Here is a 20,250-nt window from a genome sequence, read left to right as displayed (position 1 = left end):
GGTTATTCCATTAGAAACATGGAAAGGGAAGAAGTTTAGAATCAATAGGCTATTTTTCCTCAAAAATCTAAGTCAAATGGCATAAATAGCAATTCTTGAAAACATGCATAAATATTATTGAACAGTGAAAACCAAGCTGGCAAAAGCTCTGGCTCTCAGATGTGCATGAACAAAGGGCGTAAGGTGCAGATACACAAATGTATGTTTCCTGTTGGCTGCTAGAGCAGAAGTTCTGCCTTGGTAAAGGTACTCTGCCCTTTGACTTTCAGATTTATGCCAGCTCTGTATTATAAAACCAAGGCAAAAGACACCAGTGAGGGAAGTAGGGATGGATAAGCTGAAACATGGTTGAATCCAACAGCCGCAAAATTTGTGATGACAGACGGTCTCAAATAGGGAGAAACTTTGCACAAAAACATCGTTTTCTGTGGCTGTATCTGCCCAGAAATTTTCTAGGTCTGTGTTAATAGTGAAGTAATAAATGGGCTTCTAGCATCACAGGTGCTAATGTGATTCTCTTGTTGTAAAGCACCTAATATTTAAATATTCATGAGGATGCAGAAAAATGATAACATACATAAAATTTTAAACCTTTGGAGTTTCATTTTAGTAACATTGTTTGGACCTCTTCTTTCTGGACCTTCCCCATTCACCTCCCTCCTAACCACTCCACCACTCCCTCCTCTTCACCTCACCTGGTGTTTCATTATGCTGCCAAGATATTTAGAAGGGGACAAGGAAAGAAAAATATACTTTGAGAAATGTTCTGGAATGCCTTCAAAAAAAAAAAAAAAAAAAAGGCATCACATTTTGAAATCTTTTAAGAACAATCCATTTTAAGGGATGACAATACTTTGGTCCCAGTGGCCAGCAACTCATGCTGCTTCATATAAAGGCAAATTCCATATACATAAATCACCTTCTCCCTGGCACCAACTGACTGCAAGAGATGAAAATATACACACTTCAGAAACTAGTTTCTGTTGCACATATCTTTAGATAGGTAAAATTAAATAGATTTTATTAATATTAGGCCAACATACCAAAAAAAAAGGAAAGATAAGAGAGCCAACAAGATATACACTAAATCTCTTCCTGTTTAAGGCAAACAAGGTCAGTAGCCAGACAACTGACAAATTATACCATATCATAAAACCCCAGCTTCATTTAGCACTTCTCAATAGGTATCACATTATATAGCCTTAACTGATAAAACTCCCTTCCCACATGCGTTACTCTCCCCCTGGCTAGCTTCACCAGTTTATTTTTACCTCTGGAATGAAACTAAGTGTAAGATCACAATACTGCAAATTTCCCAGTATGCAACAAAAATAGGACTTGATTTCTACATTAAATTACCAAATTAATGAACTGTTCAATACTGTGAAATAATTTTATCTGTTTCCAGATATTCTTATCGCATTCTCTTACATAAAACCACTTTCCTCAAAAAAAGTTACACTGAAGACATAAAAGCACAGGCACTCTTTAAACTCATGATGTTTACAGTTTAATAATAATGGAGAAAGAAGCATCAGGATGACTCGCATACTTTAAAAAAGTTATGGTACATGGTAACTATTAAAGTAGCATATATTGGACATTATTTGCTATGAGAGCTCTATCTTCGTTAACAGAATTTTTTTCACACTTCAACTAAATTAGAATTTACCTACAATTTCCAATGATGCCAATGCTTCAGTTTCATCCAAAAAAGTAATCCCTTGGAAGTGGTCATACTGCTAAGTTCTGCTATTCCCAGGCAGAGAAGAGAATTCAGGTGCAGGTATTTCCTTGTCAGAAATAACAACAATAAAATACAGTGTGGCCACCCTAGATGAATATATAACATGTAGTATCAAGGAAGATTAGACTAATATTTCAGTAATGTTTGAAGACTTTTCACCTCTAGAACCTTTCTCTTCTGTATAATTTGCTTGCCCCAACTATCTGTCCCAGACCTTCCAAGTCTTTGGCGTATTTTATGTAGGCTTCCCTATTAGGAGTTTCTTTCACAAACTGTTTTTTCTTTTTCTTTATTTAAGAGTTTCAGAGAAGTGTGTATAAATATGTATATACACATAAATAATGGAGCAGGAAACCTGTTTCTTATTCTTTTTTTCCTGCCACTTTGAGTGAATACGTAAGCTAACCAAGGTGAAAAAGTTTGCAAAAACCTTTATAACAAGAATCAACCTACCTTCTTTAATAACGCTGTTATTTACAAATTAGCAATGCTATCTTCAGTCTCAAATCAATAAAGAAGAATATGTGAGTTTTAAGATGTGGAAATAAAACTACTAAATAATATTTTTTGTTCAGTCTTTCTTCAACTCTTTGTTTGCTTTGGCTAGCTTAAATGCTGAAGTCTTTGGGACATAAAGAACATTTTTGTGATCTATTTTAAAAACAAAATGCTTGTATCAAATAAACCATATTGATATACCCTAAGCTGAATATAGGAGTGTAAAAGACCAGACATGAAAAAAATGCAGTAATATAATAACTCTAAAGAAATTCCAGTAGACATGATATAAATGAATGTGACATGAAAGTAATTTTGGGACAGAGAAAAGTGGGGCAACGCTGCTTTCAGAAGACTATTTAATGTTTGTGAAGTGCTTTGAAGATGAATGCCCCTTCGTACGTATTATGGCTATGGATTACCACTGGAGCCATGTAGCCCTACTCTGAAATTGAGATTCTGAGGAACTTGAGACAACCTCCAATTCAAAGACAGAAGAAAGGCATAGACATAGAAAGTACTAAGAATCCTGTATGATAAAGAATTGCTATAAGCCATACACTACCATAAATTTCTTCATTTCTATTATGACCGTTTAAAATTACACCTTTCCATAGGTGTATCTGTGGGTAACATTTGTAAAAATATCAATCTTCAGTACACTTGTTGTACTTTCTTTTGAATTGAGGGAGGAAAAAAAAATAGATGATGCTACTATTAGAAACTGATGGCATTTATAACTTCAAAGTATATTCTGCCCGGTGATACCAAGACACATATTGAACTGAGAACTTCCAAGATTAAAAGGATAAAGTTTTTAACACCACTTGACAGGAAAGAAAAAAGTATATAAGTAACCTATCAATAGACTGTCCAGTAGAGAATCTAATCTGCTAATTCCTGAAATTTCAAACTGTAGAAGTTTCGCATTGAAAAAAGCAGCAAAAAAATTTCTCCACATAACCCAAATTTCAGCAATTCAGTCAAAAAGTTTAACAACTAATTTTTCTGTCAATATAGAAGAGAAAGAAGATTGCAAATAGTCTTATTCCCTAGAGTTACACTTTAACAACCCAATCACAATGATGAAAAAAAAAGTAAAATGTTGGTTTGATACAAGAATTCTCAAGTATTCAGCCACAGAGTCTAAAATGAGAAAACTACATTATCCTGAAGTGATATGATGACTCCTTGTTGGGTCTACACTTCAGTGCCTACTGAGAGTGAAATGGCACGAGTAGATCCCATAAATTAGTGATTCAACAGCTGTATTCTTCATGGAAAAAAAAAAAAAGTAATTCCCTTTCTCCACCCCATCCCAAAATACAAAGCACAGAGATGCATCTTGCAAATCCATAAAGACTAGAAACCCTTTTAACAAGATACATGAAAACACTTTGTGAAGCTGCAGCTAAGTTTTTTCTTTTGATCCACATCAAGCTCATGAATCCTGTTTCCAAAGCAATAGAATACTAAATAAAGACAGTGAAACAGAGTCCAGAACAAGGGGGTTTTTTGTTTGTTTTGGGTTTTAATATAAAATAAAGAGGAGAGAATAGTTGCTTTATCAGCTTATATTTTGATTATATTTCTAGTGTGATTGTTTATCATTGAGAGCATTCAGACAGTACTGAATAGCTCTAGTGTTCATATAATTTCAAAGAAACTCTGCAGACTTCCCCACCTCATAAGCTGGAAAAAATTGGTCCAAACCTGTCAAGAATAAGCATTTCTTCAGTGACTTCACACTAGTTTGTAGTCACTGTGTGTGATTGTGTCAAAGGTATTTCTAGTAGCAATAGTTCAGTACATATATACCATAAAGAGCCTAAATTGTCAAACTCAGACAAGGTCCATGGTCACTTAGGTGAAAGAACATTAATTTGCTGATAAATAACATTACTGAGCATGTAAATGAAATGTTACACATCTACAGCATCATCTCTTAATGACTTAAGAGATAGAGCAGAGGTAATTCTCTTTCATCTCTGCAGAGCAGTCACCAGAGTTTGGTTTCAATCTTGCCTTCCAAAAGATCATAGCACTAGGGAACCAGCATCCCTATATAATGAATAATCTGCCCCAACCTCCCCAAAATGTTTATTACATTGGTTCATTACAGTGTTACTGCATCTGAACATATATTCTTTTATTCACCTCTATATTTCTTAATTGTTAAAGCTATCCAAAGAGTTATGTTCCATATGTTATAGCTCTCTTTCTCTCTGTGGGCCCATAAAACTGAGTGGAAGCAGGCAGCATCTACCAGAATATTCTCTTTTGCCTGTGTCTCTTATGCAGCTACAAAAACAAATGTAAGAGCGCTAATACTTGAGCTCATTATCATTACTTTCTACAGCTGGCCAAATCCCACAAGTGTAACTTATTTCATAAAAACCAGTTTCTCCTGGAAAATCTCAGATATATTCAGTCAAATTTTCACCTATGTGTTCCAGCTACTGAAAACTACTAACACAGATTTTAACTTTTTTTCCTTTTTACCTTCAATATTTAGCTTTAAATTTACTTCTTGGAAAGGAAAAAAAAAAAAAAAACCACAAAAAACAACCCCCCCAAAACCCCACAAAATGCGAAGAGAGACTGTAAGAGGAAAGGGATAAGTTTAGGTGATATATGGTACTATACTTGTCCATGTGAAATACAAAAGAAAAATAAAAACTGTATCTTCTATATCAACTAAGGCCAGCTAATCAGCTCTCAGGTCAACAGATATTTGCAATTAAGTTTAAAAAAACTAACACAGTACCTTTCTAATGAGTTTTGATCAAGTGTTTCCTGAAATGAATGTGTTTAGGGTGATAGGATCAAGTTTGCTACTGGTGCCTTAAATCATATGTATAAGTGAGCAAATCCTCCCACCTACCACTTCAAACACACCACCTCCCCTGTTCACCATTTCTCACTTCTGTTTCCAATTCAGTTTCTTTTCACTGCAGTGAATACATACTTCTGTTGATCTCATGGTCGGCTGGATTCATCAACTGGTATTTACCTCAGCAAAAGTTTCTTAAAAACCTAAATATGACTGTGAATCAGTGTTTAGGAGGAAAACCCTTCGTAGACATGCTGAGTGTGAGAGTTTCTATAGATCTTTAACCAACAGGAAAAAATAGTTCCTGCCTGCCCAAGATGTCGACATTTTATAATTCTGGTGAATACCACCTCTAACTACATAGCCAGTTATACAAACTAGAGAAGTAGCAGTGAATTTATCACCGAGGTTAAAACTTATGCTGGTAAATAATGCAATACACTACACCAGCCTATTGAAATTTAGTTGGAAGTGCAATTATTGTATCTTGTATAGAAGCAAGAGTGTCCTAAGTAAATAATCAGCATACGGATAATCAGCATCAAGTCACTCAACAGTTATAGCTAAGACTGAACTGGAGCATACATAGCACATCTGTACATTTACAAGCACAAGCTCCCCAGATGTTATAAATTACTATCTTTACCAGTTGCCTCCTGAAAGTGTTGACTTAAAGAAAATGCACTGAACAGTGGAGATGTTCACAGCAGGAATTGTCAACAGAACTAAATTCAACAGTAAAAGATCTGTTGATATGTGTATGATCTAAAGAGTAAATGTCACAGAGCTATTACTGCTTGGGTGCATTACAGGGACATTACTTTCAGCTGTACTTGAGGATACAGTCACAGGAAGTTCTACTACCTTACTTGCAACATACTATTTATTCAAGTTTAGCTATGTGCAACAGGCAACAAAATATCATAACCTAATTCCTAATTAAAAAAAAAAAAACCAAAAACAACCCAAAAACCCAAACACCATACCCTGAGTCATTTTAAATTACCAGACAGCTCTGGATGGTATTGGAGATTTGGAAGTTTCATGGTTGTACAGAAACTCATGTTTAAAAAGAAGCCGTCAAATTCCAAACTTTATTTAGAGGAGATGAGAGAGAAAGGAAAACCAGTTAATGACACAGCAGTCCAGAAGGCAGTTCAGCATTACCGATACCATTCATTTATTGCCCGGACAGTGTGAGCCCGTCCCGTTGCTGGCTGAAAGGTACACCAGAGAGCTCCATCACTTCTGCTACCACTGACATTTCCCAAACCGCCGCCCGCAGCAGCGTGCAATTTACACCAGGGAAAGCCCAGCTCCCCCACTTCGACCCAAACGCCAGCCGGAGCTTCCCAGCTGAGCACAGGGAGGAAAAAAAAAAAAAAAAAAAAAAGAGAGAGAGAAAAAAGAAAAAAACAACCCCAAACTCTCACAGACTTTTTAAAAGCAGGGGCAGGGCTGCAGCGTCCACGGAGCGGTTCTGCCGGCTCCGGAGTGCCGGGCGCGGGGTCCCCTCGGGCCCCGCGTCTCCCCCGCGCCCCTCTCCCCCGGGGCACCCCCTGCCCGCGCCAGGTGCGCGCTGCCCCGCGGGCCGTACTCACAGGGACACGGTGCGGTTGGGCAGCACGGCGGGCTGCAAAGTTTCCACCAAGTCTCCGCCGGTGCAGACCACTTTGATGCGGAGGGCCGGGCGGCCGGGCCCCTTGGCGCGCTCGGCGGCGCAGAGGCAGCGGTCCACGATGAGGTCGGGGCAGTTCCTGCTGCCCCCGCACAGCCCCAGCGCGGCGGCCAGCAGGCAGAGGCGGGGGCACAGCCCGCGCATGCTGAGCCAGCGAGCGGGAGCCGCCGGCTGCCGCGCCGCGCATGGCACGCGCCCGTCCGCGCCGCTCCGCGGGCCCCTCCACGCCTCCTGCGCCCACCCCGCCCCGCCTCTCTCGCTGCGGCCGGCTCCGCTCCGAGGGACCCCCCCTTCCTCCTCCTCCTCCTCCTCCTTTCTCCGAGGAGCCGCCGCTCCTTTCCTGCCGCAGCCCGTGCAGCCGCGGCGCTGGGCGGACCCCGCGGCGCTCAGCGAGCCCCCCCTCCGCCGCCTCCCGCCGCTCCCCCCGGGGTCCGGCAGCCGCAGCCCCGGAACGGCCGGAGCGCCGCTACCTGCGCTCGGTGCCCTGCGGCGCTGCCAGCCCTGTGCCCCCAGCGCTTTGGGGGAAACCGGACAGATGCGCCACGGACGCGCTGCAGACCAAAGAGACCAAACAGACCAGGCACAGGGCAGAAAATCGCGAGCTGGAAAAACTGTGTGGGTCGGGAATCTAGTTTTGAAAATAGCCACCTTTGCTGCCGCTCTTGAGAAACCTGTGTGCTAAGTGCTGTTTGCACCTATGGCTATGGGAAAGGAGCTTCAGGACATGGGCAAGGGTCAATGTAGACCACGACAGGACAGTCCAGCCACTGCCACCGGGAAGGGTCCATGCAGTTAGCTGACTTCAGACACCTCAGATAATGCTGTGAACATGACCTAAATCAAAGGTTTGATCAGTAGTCAAAGACACGTCATCATCAGGTCAACGAGCACGTTTCTTTCCGACTTGTATTTCTCTGTCATTTATGGCACACGGTGGCTTTGGAGCACTCTCAGTAGTATTTTGTGATCCGACTAGTAACTTCTAGGGTAGATTTTCAGCATCAACTGCAAGCTACCCTGTTGGGGTTTTTTTTGCTGGAAGTGAACAAAAAAATTCCACATTGTAACAACAACTTCCATTTTTAATGGCCTTTTACTAAAAGAGCAAGTTCCTTGCCTTCACTTAGTCGATGGAGACTCTCAATGCACATTTTCATTGCAGGATCTAGGCCAAAATTAGTAATAGTCTGCCATAGCTATAAAGCTATTTTAAGAAATTACTTGGGTTTTATAAAATAATATTGTATTATAGCCCCTTAGGGAAGATTTGTCTTGCACATTTACAGTGCCTGTTATCACTGTGTTCTAATACCCAATTGAAGCCTTTAGGCACTATAGTATTAATAAGTGATAGGAGGGGTAGTGCCCTTGTGAAATTCAAGGCTACTAGGAACTTTTTCAGGAACAATCTTTTTCTGCACAGTTGTTGATTTAAAGAATCATAAATATTACAACCTCTGCTCTTTTATTTTTATAAGCAAAGTTGTGTAAGGCTTACTGGCAGGCAGCAAAATGGATTGTATTTCATGAGACCACTCAACATTGCTATGGTTGCATGATGTTATTTATCATAAAGAAACCCAATGTATTTAATTTTAAAAATGCTCTTCTAGCTTTAAAAAATCCTGTCTCATCCACACTGTTTTTGAAAGTGCAAGTGAGGAATATGCATTTATTGAGATGGTAGCATAGATTTCATACAGTGTTAACCTTGGTGATAAGAAATGGAATTTTTCAGTCAAACTCAACCATTAAACATATGCTAGCAGAATTTTAATGGTTTTTCCTACCCCACTGATACGGAAAGTTTTTTTTAAATACTGTTTCATTAGGGGATAAGAAGGTTTACAGTCACATTGAAGCCATCTATCAAATTCTAGAGTAAAGGTAGAAAAGGGATTATTCAAAACATTAGAGGCAAAAAATAAAAGGAAACTCCCCTCCACTTTCTAATCTATCTTCTTTTTTGCTTTATTACAAATTTAGACAAAAAGTTCAGCCATCTTCCCTTTTCTTCACTGACATCTACAAGTATCAAGAAAGTCAAAATTTTATGATGATTTAAAAGCACAGGTGATAGTTCCTGCCCTGAGATCTCACAGTCTAAACGGTTGCCTGGACAATTGAAAAAAAGGACCTGAGCACCTACAGAGCTCAGCTGCTTCAGTTGTCACCAGCCAGCACAGCAGAACGTTTGGTGCTGGCAGTAGCTAGTCATTTTCACAGACTGTGAAAGATACAACTTCCACCCACTCATGATATACAAACAACTAAATTTCCCATGTCTTGGGAAGGCATTACAACCCCAGATTCCCTTGTAAGAAGGGAAGAAAAAAAGTTGTGGCACTTTGATTTGAAAAGCAGCCGACATTGCACTGTGTTTGGGTTCCAAAGGTCCAGTTTTAGACAAACTGTGTGCCTACAGCTTGGATGCCTTTGGACACTTACACAGCAGATACATGGGACAGGTCATGAGCTCCTTAGCTGGGTGTTGGTGTGTGCAAAGAGAGAATTACGAGTTTATTGTGAAGTCAAAGATACGTGGAGAATTTAGGTGTCCGTAATGTTAAATAGAACTGAGAGAAGTTTTTCTAATTGATACTTGAACTTAGACCCTTCAATTTTCTTAAATCTTTCTAAACCTAGCCCAAAGTTATTGCATACGTATATTGAAAGGACACACTTTAGGATATCTCTCCTTAAAGTTTTCTCTCTTGGTTTGGTCAGAAATCAGAACACGGTGTGTGCTGGTCTACTTTTTCACACAAAACCAGACACTGAATCTTAAGAAACGCTTGAGGAGTCCTAAAATGCCAAGTTCTGGTTAGACGAAGTTCCTGGCTGACAGAAACAAGACCAGAGATTCACCTGAAACATGAAAAATTTTCTCATTTTAAATTTTATTTACAGTTAAATTCTTGCTTTAGTTATTCAATTAAATCATAGAACTGAGGGATACATTTTCTTAGATCAAGAAAGTAAGAAAATTACTAAATATTCCTGTTTCCTTTACATTTTTAGTTCCAAGCATCAAAAGTCCTGAAGTGTTTTTAGTAGGTCTGACCATGTATCCACACACCATGACCTTATATACAGTACTTGAGACAAATTTTATCCTGTGACTAAATGTGTAAGTGTTAAAAGGGAATGTAAATTAATTTAGGAATATAATCCTAAAATGATATTAGCCTGAATGAATATGAACAACATTAAAAGGAATCAAAGATACAAGTGATTCACTGAACTACAGGTTTACATTTCATTTAGATCATGTTCCCAAGCACAAAATAGCAGCAGCACCTGCTTAACATCACAGGACATTACACAGCAATTAAGTAACAAGAATGTGTTATACAATAATAGGAAATATGGGGAAGCAGAATGTAAATAAGTGAATTTGAATTTTGTCAGGATTTCAAAATTGCATGTTAGTATTGGAACAAAGCCATGGTAACTTGAATAACCACAAACAGGTTTTGGTCATGGCTTTTGTTTCATTTCTTATCCAGAAGTTGGCATCCTACAGCCCTCTAATTCCTTGAACATTGACCCTTTATTGATAGTAGTAACACAATGCATCATTTACTTCATTTCCTCCATCACCTCAGTATCCCATTTCTATTCCATCATGACTGCATCACATGCTACTCATCACATCAGCATAGCACAAATGTCTGTAAGCTTTGCAATACAGTGATTAAAAAAACAAGCCTAGAAATTATTTTATCTAGAAAAAAGATATGTAAAGTAACTGGGAGAAAAACAATCCAGAGTGTGTTTCCTCTGGGGCACTTGGAATCCTGTAAAAAGATATTATTTTTAAGGTGATAGAGGAAAGAAAGCAGAATGGATAAAAATATGCAATACAACATTCATGTAGAAAGGACCCAAGAATTTTTACCTTCACACATGATGAACTAATAATACCTCAGTATTAGAGGTGGGATAATCCTGATCCATAAATAGTCTCATGTAAGGCACTGGTGATGCCAAAACATAGAGAATAAATCAACAAAAGCAAAGTTGTTCATATTCGTTACCAATCACTAGGATAACTGGATAAAACTGAGTGCAGAAACAGACTCTCAGCAAAACCATCCTGAAGTTATTTAACAGGCTGAGTAATCTTTTAAGGAAATACGGAAACTGAGTCCTTCAGGACTGGAGTAATTAGAGCAGGGAATCATAAACTGGGGGAACCATGCTGTGTTAGAAAGAACTGACAAAACAGAATTTCCATTTCTGCTATTCTGCATCAGTACAGGCAGAAACACCTCTGTCCTGGTTTTATGTTAAGAAATTATAATGTAAGAAAACTTCAAATATCATTGCATTGCTTCCCTTCTGTTTAGATTTCTTCATCATATTCACATTTATACATAATACCTGAAATCAACTTCAGTCCTCACAGGGCAACAGGTTTCCAAAAAGTTGCATTGAAATATTCATTGAAATAAGGAGGTCCTTGAAGATAGAGACCTTGTATAAAAAATGTGGCTTTATTTGCTCTGTAGCAGAGACCAATGTAAAATTCTGATCAAAACTGAGAATATTGCTCTGAAATCATAAACAAATAATAATATGCTCTCAGTGGGGAGTGGAATAATGATCACAAAAATATCAACAGGGAAATAAATTATATTTGAAGGGAAAAAACTGAAGTCTTTGATATTTCTCAATACTGAGCCAAGTTTTCCTCCAATGAATACTTCAGAGTTATTGCCAAGTAATACAAAGTCCCCTTCCCTCAGAAAACTCATACCTACAAGGGAGTATATGTCAGTGTAAATTTCTGATGACCACCACATACAACTCCAGATGTTGCCAAGTCCCTCAGCTACTTCAGAGAACATATTGAAATTGTTCAGGAATACTGTTAATGGCACATATATTTTCATGTTTTAGCCTTCATCTCTTCGTGCTGTTTTATTTACTTGTGCAGTAGCAGAATAACAACACTTTTGCATGGTCAGCCAAAGGAGAAGCAGCTTTTTTTTTTAACTTTATACCTTCTGAGGTCTCACAAGGGACAGGGTTCAGACTGCAAAACTGCACTGAAAATTGGAATGCTGTCCTGCAGAAGTCAGAGCAGAAAGTGCAGAGGGGATGGCGGCTGCCTTCTGTCCCACAGACCCAGGCATCTATTCCTGCAGGAATGCAGGGCTCTCAGGAGAGCCACCCTTCTTCTCTCACACGTGGTTCCAAGATACACTGGGAGGACATATTTTTGGATGTTGATGTACACATGCCAGTGCTCCTCAGTGTTTTTCATTCCTGAGACACATGGGAATTCTGACTGATTTACCAGCATGCCTTGCATCAGAGTAGAAGCAAGAGAAAAAGGAAAAATGTAGCACCCTGAAAATGGACTATTTTTCAGGTAGATATTTCAAGTTTTATTTTCCTATCATAGAAAAATATTTTTTCTCTCTGTCATCTCCCTGCATTAAGAAGGTCAAATGAGTCTTTTCCACACTTTCCTGAATTATGAAGATCTCTTAATACCCTCCTTTGTGCTTCTAGAGGTGGCAGATTAGACAGTCTCTTCATTACAGATGAGACAAAATGGTAAGTGGATATTCTAAAGTCAGAAGATGGAAAGGGTCAGATAAAAACAGCAAAAGCAGCATGTGCTTGTGCCCATGACAGAGGGGTTGAAGTAAATGTTCTTTAAGGTCCCTTCCAACTATTCTATGATTGTGTGATTCTGTAATTTCATTAATGGACTTAAAACACACATTCTAGTAGTCATTAATGGAGTTTAGGTTTGTGATGTGGTCAGATGATGATTTCTTCTGTCTGACAGAAGCTCTGGACATCACCTGGTCCAAGTCTCAAATTAAAACAGCTTCAAAAGTACATTTGGTTGCTCAGGGCTTGTCCAGTGGTATTTTGAATCACTGCACTGAAGAGGTTTTCCCTTTAGTTTGGCCATCCTTGCTGCAAAGGACTGTTTTTTCCATTGCTCTTAGAATAATTTCCCTTGCTGCAGATTGTATCTATTCCCTCTTCTTTTGCTGTGTACCTCTGAAGAAAAATTTATCTTTGCCATCTGCTCTTCAGCTACCCATGAGATAATTGAAGACAGCATTAAGATCCTCCCTTTGCCTCCTCTTCTCCAGGCAGAACAAACCCTGCTCTCTCCTTTATAAGTCAGGTGCTGCAGGCCCCCCAGCAATCTTACTGATCCTCCAACGAGGTAAAACCAGTTTATCAATGTATTTTTCTGCATGACTATACCATCTTGTGTCAATATATGAATGGTGCAAAATAAAAGTAGTTATTGCTTTATTATTTCCCTTATTAATCAACTTAATGGCAAGGATTTCCAGCAAGCTGATGGGTTATGTGCTATCATTCATGCAGTGAATTAAAAGGACATATTAACCTAACCCATCTTTCATTGCTTGTGAGTTTATTCCCTTGTAGCAAAAAAAGGAAACTAACGATTTATAATCTGAAAGACAATGATTAAAATCAGAATCTCATTATACAATAGATGCTTAAGATAGACAAATGTTGCATTGCCTGCTACATTTCATCCCTATCACTCACTTATATGGAATCCAATTGTAATGCCAACAGTAGCCTGATAGAGAAGGTTCCATGAATAGCTAGTGATTCTAATTACTTACTAACTTGTATTTAAATGGCCAATTGAAAACACAGGGGAAAAAATTACAAATACTAAATGAGAGCTTTTATTCATACATGAACAGCGATTTAAAAAATAAACTATACTGTGGTTTGAACTAATTTTGTGGAGGATTTAAGTGAAGTCATATTTTGTGGCCAAGATAGAAAGTCCATTGGTAGAAATACTAACATGAAGAGCCAACAGATCCAATTATCACTAGCAGCTGTGCAATATTCTGTTCATATCAATAATCCTGCAGTTCAGCTAAGTTCTAAGACAGTTCCATCTTTTTCCTAAATTCTTTCTGTAAAAGCAAATTTCTGTCCCTGTTGCCTTACAAGCAGAAAGTCACATCTTTTATTTTCTGTCCCCTTATTCCCATTTTAATTTAGTTTCCCACTCCAAACCACTTGAAATTGTGTCATTCACTGTTATGTATTGTCTCCTTAAAATTCCTCTGGAGAGCTCATATCTTCCTCTAACTTAAAAGTGTTTTAGAAACTGACCTTCTCTTATGTCAGGTAGATGCCTTCTTCCCTCTGTTTCTAATGTCTTTAGATTTTCCAGTAATTCTGGACTTTGCTTTTATAGTTCCTATTCATTCTTAGTGGCCATCGTGTTTTTTAGGACTTTATGCCCTTTTACGTCATCTGTCTTGGTATTTTTGGAAAGAAAAACCTTCAGTGTTAAATTGAAGTGCTGTGTAACTAAAGTACCATATTCAGCAACAGCAGCAAATGTCAATAAAGAAAACATTTAAAAGAAGTAGAATTACAGAAATGAAAAATAGAAAGCACATGTATTTGCAAATCTTAATTGCTGTTAAGCGTAGCAGGAACGATTCAAGAAAATATTAGGGCTTCTAAAGGGCCCCACCTACTTGTGAATCTTAGGGTATCAGGAGGCCTGAAAGCAAAGAATGTAGCTGCTTCCTTAAAACTCAGAAATGCCAATGTCCAAAGAGCCTATTGTGAAATTTTTTTTAATCCTTTTAAAACTATTGGGTTTTATGCTTTTCTTGTAATATGTAGTGTTTTCCCACTCTTTCCTAACCTTTTCTCTTAATATGGAAGCCCAATTGGAATACTGAATCACACTCCAGAATGGCAGCAATTGGTGTGTATGCAGCGTTAATTGAGTCGGTAGACATTCCTTACCAGGTGGATATGGATTTTTGTAAATGCATAATGGCCCTTTAAGAAGCTTAATAGAAAAGTATGAATCTTTTTACAAGCAGCATTCCAAAGCAGGACTGCCAAAAGCAAGTGCACATAAATAGCTCTGATAATTGGAGCCGTATTCCTGCACTCAATCCTGCAACAGAGCAGGGCTGCTGACCACACACCATGGTTGGATTAGCCACCTGGTCTGGGCTGGTATTCGAGTTGCCCTCATCTTCTACCAAATACCAGAAACTTAGGATTGTCCTCTTTGCCAGAGCTTCAGCATTTGTAAGTCACTGAACAAAGTTTCCCACTTCCTACACACAAGTGGATTTTTAGATCTTGCGCTTGTTTTATAAGCAGCTACAGGTTGGTGCAAAGACCTGGCCCCACCATGCTGTACATGTCTTCTCTAGGCCCAGCAAGTCCTGTCCTCTCATCAAAAAAAGGGGAAAGATGACATTAAATCCATTAGAACAGAGGTAACTCAAGGAACAGACACCTGGATTTTACATTCTTTGGATGAGACTCTGGTGAAGAGCCATCTACATAATACTATTCATTATCTATTTTCTTTATCTACATTTTCAAAAACATGTGTATGGCATATGTTTCTCATCATTAACTATGACCTTTGTTTATTTATAGTTTTAAAACCTCTGACTACTGCCAGACACTATTAAAAATAAACATTTTAATTGTTTTCATGTTTTATCCTCCCCTCCCCTTTCCACCCCAGTCTGACAGGATGAAACATTGTTTTTGCTTGTGATATAGCTGCTTCTGCTGCAACAAGGAAGAGGACTAGAAGGAAGTTGTATAGGTATTATCAGAATAGTTTCATATTCAACAGTCTGGAAACAAAGCAAGTGTGATCTCCCAGCCCTCTTTAAGATAAATCTCCCCATTCCCAGGCTCTGCCTTCAGCTGAGGGTGCAGAAATGAGTTCTGAATCGCTCTTCTGCCTTTAGCTCAGCCAAACTTAGCTCTTTCTTCCCAGTAACACAGCCGCAATGCGAGAGGCCATCTTCATTTCCCGTGTAAACAAATAGCTAGACTGTTCAGTGAAAGGTGGGGTTTTGTTTCCACAGGCATATGAAAAGCCTTCTGCATCAAAAATTAATTGCTTTAACAACTTTAAGCTTTTGGGATTTGTTTGCTTTTTGCCATTTGTGGTTTTGTTTGTTTTAGTTTGGGGTTTTTTTGCACAGGTTTAAGCATTTGATTACAGACCTTGTGCAAAGGGGTACAAAATACCAGAGAAAAGTTAGACCACAACTTTTTCCAGTCTTTCAGATCAGCTGACTTTTGTGCTCCATTACACAGATCAGTCTTTTCTGGTTTTAGGGTACAAAGCCATGTTCAGGGAACCTTCTTGGTGCCATGGATTTTACTGCATGAAGTCCATCACTTTAATAGCATTGCCCAGATCAGTCTCTTAGGTGAGATGCAGGAAAAAGGATAGACACACACTAATTAAAGGTGCTTCTAACCCTCCTGCAGTATTACCTACAATTCTAGGTGTATGTAGCAGAAGAAGTAAGTTCTTTTTTTGGTACCTGATATACCTCCTTTTCTGGAGCGTTCTTCTACTTTCTCAGTCAATAGCAATGACCAGTGTTTGAGAGAAGCTGATTCAAGAACTGATTCGGCTGAATCACTTTCCTAGTTTGAAAAGGGGTAAGTCATACTATGTGTCACAGTTTTCCTTTATTCCATTTGCTTTTGTTTGAAAATAAATCTCCTTAGGCAAAACCATTCTTAGTAGGTCTGCCTGGCCCAAGGGACCCCAAACAGAGTTGGTTGCAGTTTTTGCCAAGCAGGATAGGAGCAGCATCACATAACAGCCTGCTCAGAGGCTAAAAACAAAGGACACCAAAGAGCTGTCTCATCTTTGGGGGAAAGGAAAAAAAAAATTTAAAAAGGACAAAGTATGTAATAATCCTCATCCTCCATTCCTGTGAGGGTTCCCAGCTCTTCCTTCTCCTGCCTTTCATTGTCATGATGAGGTACAATACCTCCATGGTGAAAAATACCAGGTGAAGGAAAAACAGACATCCAACTAGGATACTTAGAGACAGCCTGTCGGATGGTGAAGCAGTACAGTCCTGATAAAAAGAAGCTACTAAAATGCATCTTCTCTGTAAAGATTACTCTCATTCTTCCCAGACAAAGAGGGCATAAAAATATTCTCAGGCCTTAATAAAAAATAATGGTTAGTGAGTGTATGTGTCTGTGTGGGGCAGTGGAGGTGTCCAAAGAAGGAGTGAATGGAAGTTTTTGCATTGTTTCTGGTGTGTCTGGGAAGCAGGTAGAAAACAGGGTGGGAACAGTTAAAAACAGAGTGTTCTTACGTGTTCTTTCTTTGCCTGGTTTTTGTTTGGTTTGGATGATTACTGGTCTGTGAGCACAAATTCCTTGTGAATATATTAATTTATTTCTTTGTTCCTTTTTCTGCTCTCTGTGTTAGATCCCTTCATTCAAGATGCTGCAAGTGGAATTTCTGATCTCTCTTCTAACCATCTTCAGTTGTATCTTGATGACAGCAGTGATATCAACCTTCCCTGCAGGTAGGAAACTCAAAGTCCATGGCCTAAATGAGAGATCTGTGATTCCAAGGTGTGTTCCTCCATCCTGTCTCAACAGGCGCCATTGTACCTCCTGCTGTTCAGCGTGAGCCTCATTCTCTCCAGGCACAGCAGCTGCGCTGATAGACCCAGAGACCTGTCCATGCTGACTGAAAAGTTACAGTCACACCTCGACAGGAAGAGGGATGGGAAATTTGACTGCAGAAATTTCCAGCCTATGGTAACCTCAGTTCCACCGTGCTTGGGAACTGCTGCCATGTTGAGGTAACAGAAAAGCTTTCAGTTTCCAGAAAAACTGCAAAAATCAGGTATCTTCATCTGCTGATGCTACTGTTCACGCTCCCTGTCTCAAATGCACTGAATGAATGCTCTGGATCATGTACAGCTGGTAAACCAGCAAGGCTCAATGCAGCCTCCTGATTCCCTGTTTGCAGATGAGTAAAGCTCTGCTTTTGTCTCCTGACTATACCATCATAATTTACAATCCCAATTCATAACCCAGAATTACTACAGAGTATTTAAATCACCCAGGCAAATAAAATATTTCTAAGTTATGCTGTAATTTAAATTAGTGACACTATTTCCACTGAACTTGCATACCCAGGCTTTCACCCACTAAATCTTGCCAAAATTAATAATCAGCCATAATAAGTAATCACTTATTAGTAATCTGGGACTTCAGTGATGTCCTGACAGCCTGGTCTTCTGCATAAGAGAAACTTTAAGAGTTTCCTGAATTGTGTCCAAAATAGAAATAAAATATAGATGGCCATTCAGAAAAATAGATATCCAAATTTCGTATGGATTTTTGGTAATGGAAATCCACTGCAGTCTTTACTAAAATCAGTTTAAAGGTTGCTTACTGCCATTTCTATATAATCTGCATCTTGTCTCTGTGAGAATTTGCTTAGCTCATAACTGCAGACATATTTGTTATCAACTGGGAAAAAATATCTTTAGCCTGAAGATGATAAAGTAAATGGATTAAACTTCTTGAGCTTTTGCAGTGTTTTACATCCTCTTCTCATTCTTACGATTCCTGTTCTGACCATTCCAGCATTTACCTGTAGGAATCAGGAACTTGATATTCAAGCAGCTACACACAAGCTGATACTGCTCCTCCTTGCAACCACACATTTCCAACAACTTTGGTGCAAGTTTGTAGCAAACTGGCTTGAGATATTAAGCAGATGTTATAGAAGTAAACCTCGGGGGAAACCAAAACAAAAACCAAACCCAAACCCAACCCAACCCAAACAAAAGCCCCGCCAAAAAAAAATCCCGGAAAGCTTAAACCAAAATTAGACTATTGTAAAGGTACTTCATTGTGCTTTACTGAACAAGGTAGACAAATGCTATTTCAGTTCATCCTATCAAAAAAAAAATGTTGAGTTACATTAAATATGATATATTCTGGAAAATTTATCAAGTAGAAGAGGAAAAAAAGAGGCTCAAAAATTGTTCAACTATGTAATAAGATCTCTCTTTTAAACCAAAATCTGATATTTTTGTGATACTTCCATTGCAGTTGGAATTATATAACTGAGGTAAATAATTAGATGCCCAAGACTCTGTTTTTTGTGTTTGGGGAGGGACCAAGTATTTGTCAGAAGCCTCAGAAAATAACACTGGATGTTTAATACTTTGATTCTCATTAGTTGCAAATAAATCAATTAGTTATGAGCAGTTCTGACTCTCCTTGTAAACAACCTAAAAGCTACACATTCTGATTTTTAGAGACAGGGTAAAAGTTCTCCCACTTTATTTATAGAGGTGGAGAGAGACAAGGATATCCTTTGGACTACGGCAGCTCAAAACTCAGAAAGAGTTTCCTGCTTCCAACTGTGTCACTAGGAAACAGGAAAAGCAAAAAAGAATATTTACCAAAAAATATTCCTCTAGTTTGTATATATTGTATCAAACTGCTATTACTACTGGCCATGAGAAAAAAAGCTTAACATCTAGTCTTTCTTGACTTTAGGCTATTTATTATCATAGATTTACACTTCTGAAATCATAGCTAACAGCAAAATTCCTCTGTGTTCAGAGCACATTTATAGTCTAGGAATAGCTATTGCCAGAGGAAATAAGCAAGAGGGTCAGGGGACAAGCAAATTAAAAACAAACCCAAAATAACTCAAGGATGTACTGCTTTGGTAAATATAAACTTATTTTCAATGTTGTTTTTGTAAAAAGGATGTCTATATTGGATCAATAATAATGTATTTATTGAAATGTACAGGAATCCATGAGGTATTTATTTTCATGTGAAACAAAGCCCTGAAATCTGTTAAGGTGACAAGGAGACTTAATAATGCATTCCCCACCCCCCAATGTGTGTTAATCCTGATTAATCCCAATTTTAATGATATTTTACTGCCTGAATTTTTGAAGTTGTTACCACAACACACAGAAAATCCTTAGCATGGCTGCCAAATTGATCTAATCCTTCACTCCACTTTAAGTAAAACAAAATAATAGTAGTAGTCGATGTTTTCTTCTACTACAGGAGAAAACCTACTAGATATCTTTCTGTGAAGATGTACAGCTATATTAAGGCTCATTAGGAGCCTCAATATTAGGAGCCACTTGCTTGTTTTTTCAGCATAGGCCATGCACATGGTATCAGATGGTTTTCAGAAACCCTTTCATTATGTCATTCCAAAGGGTACCACAGTATCAATTCCCATGGATGTAGGTGAGCTCCATCTATACACATGGAAAGACAAGTCTTGTGATGAGTTGTGTAAACGTGCAGTATTCTTAAACAAAACAAACAAACAAATAAGTACCACTCCCCCCCACAAAAACAGCAACAAACTACAAACAAGCTCTCCCCACAAAATACTACAACACACAACGCAAACAATAAAGAAATGCCACATCACCCCCACCAAAAAATCAGTATTATCATTTGCAGGAAGTCAGGTGCCAGCAAAAAATAAGTTAAGAAAACACTGCTTAGCTGAGGCCTGATCTGGAATCTTCATAGAACATTTGAAAAAGTCATTATGCAGAAGCATGTCAGTCAAGAGAGCAGCTTTCTTGTAGTCTCAATTTCAGAAACAAGTACACTGCCACTGCAAGGGCGACAGATAAGCTCATC

At 38.7% G+C, this 20,250-nt stretch overlaps 1 protein-coding gene across 1 annotated transcript in view; it reads right to left on the bottom strand.

Annotated features, from left to right (window-relative positions):
* Positions 1–6,935, bottom strand: part of LOC125329394 (adhesion G protein-coupled receptor A3-like) — a 263,741-nt gene extending 256,806 nt beyond the window's left edge. Inside the window, exon 1 of the mRNA XM_048311313.1 lies at positions 6,680–6,935. Within this exon, the coding sequence (XP_048167270.1) occupies positions 6,680–6,900 (221 nt within the window). The 5' untranslated portion in view covers positions 6,901–6,935. The remainder of the gene's footprint in view (positions 1–6,679) is intronic.
* Positions 6,936–20,250: the final 13,315 nt, after the last annotated feature.

The sequence above is a fragment of the Corvus hawaiiensis genome, chromosome 8 (genome assembly GCF_020740725.1).
Source record: "Corvus hawaiiensis isolate bCorHaw1 chromosome 8, bCorHaw1.pri.cur, whole genome shotgun sequence".
NCBI lineage: Eukaryota > Metazoa > Chordata > Aves > Passeriformes > Corvidae > Corvus > Corvus hawaiiensis.
The sequence above is the reverse complement of the archived record's forward strand: the minus strand, read 5'-3'. Positions and strand labels throughout refer to the sequence as shown.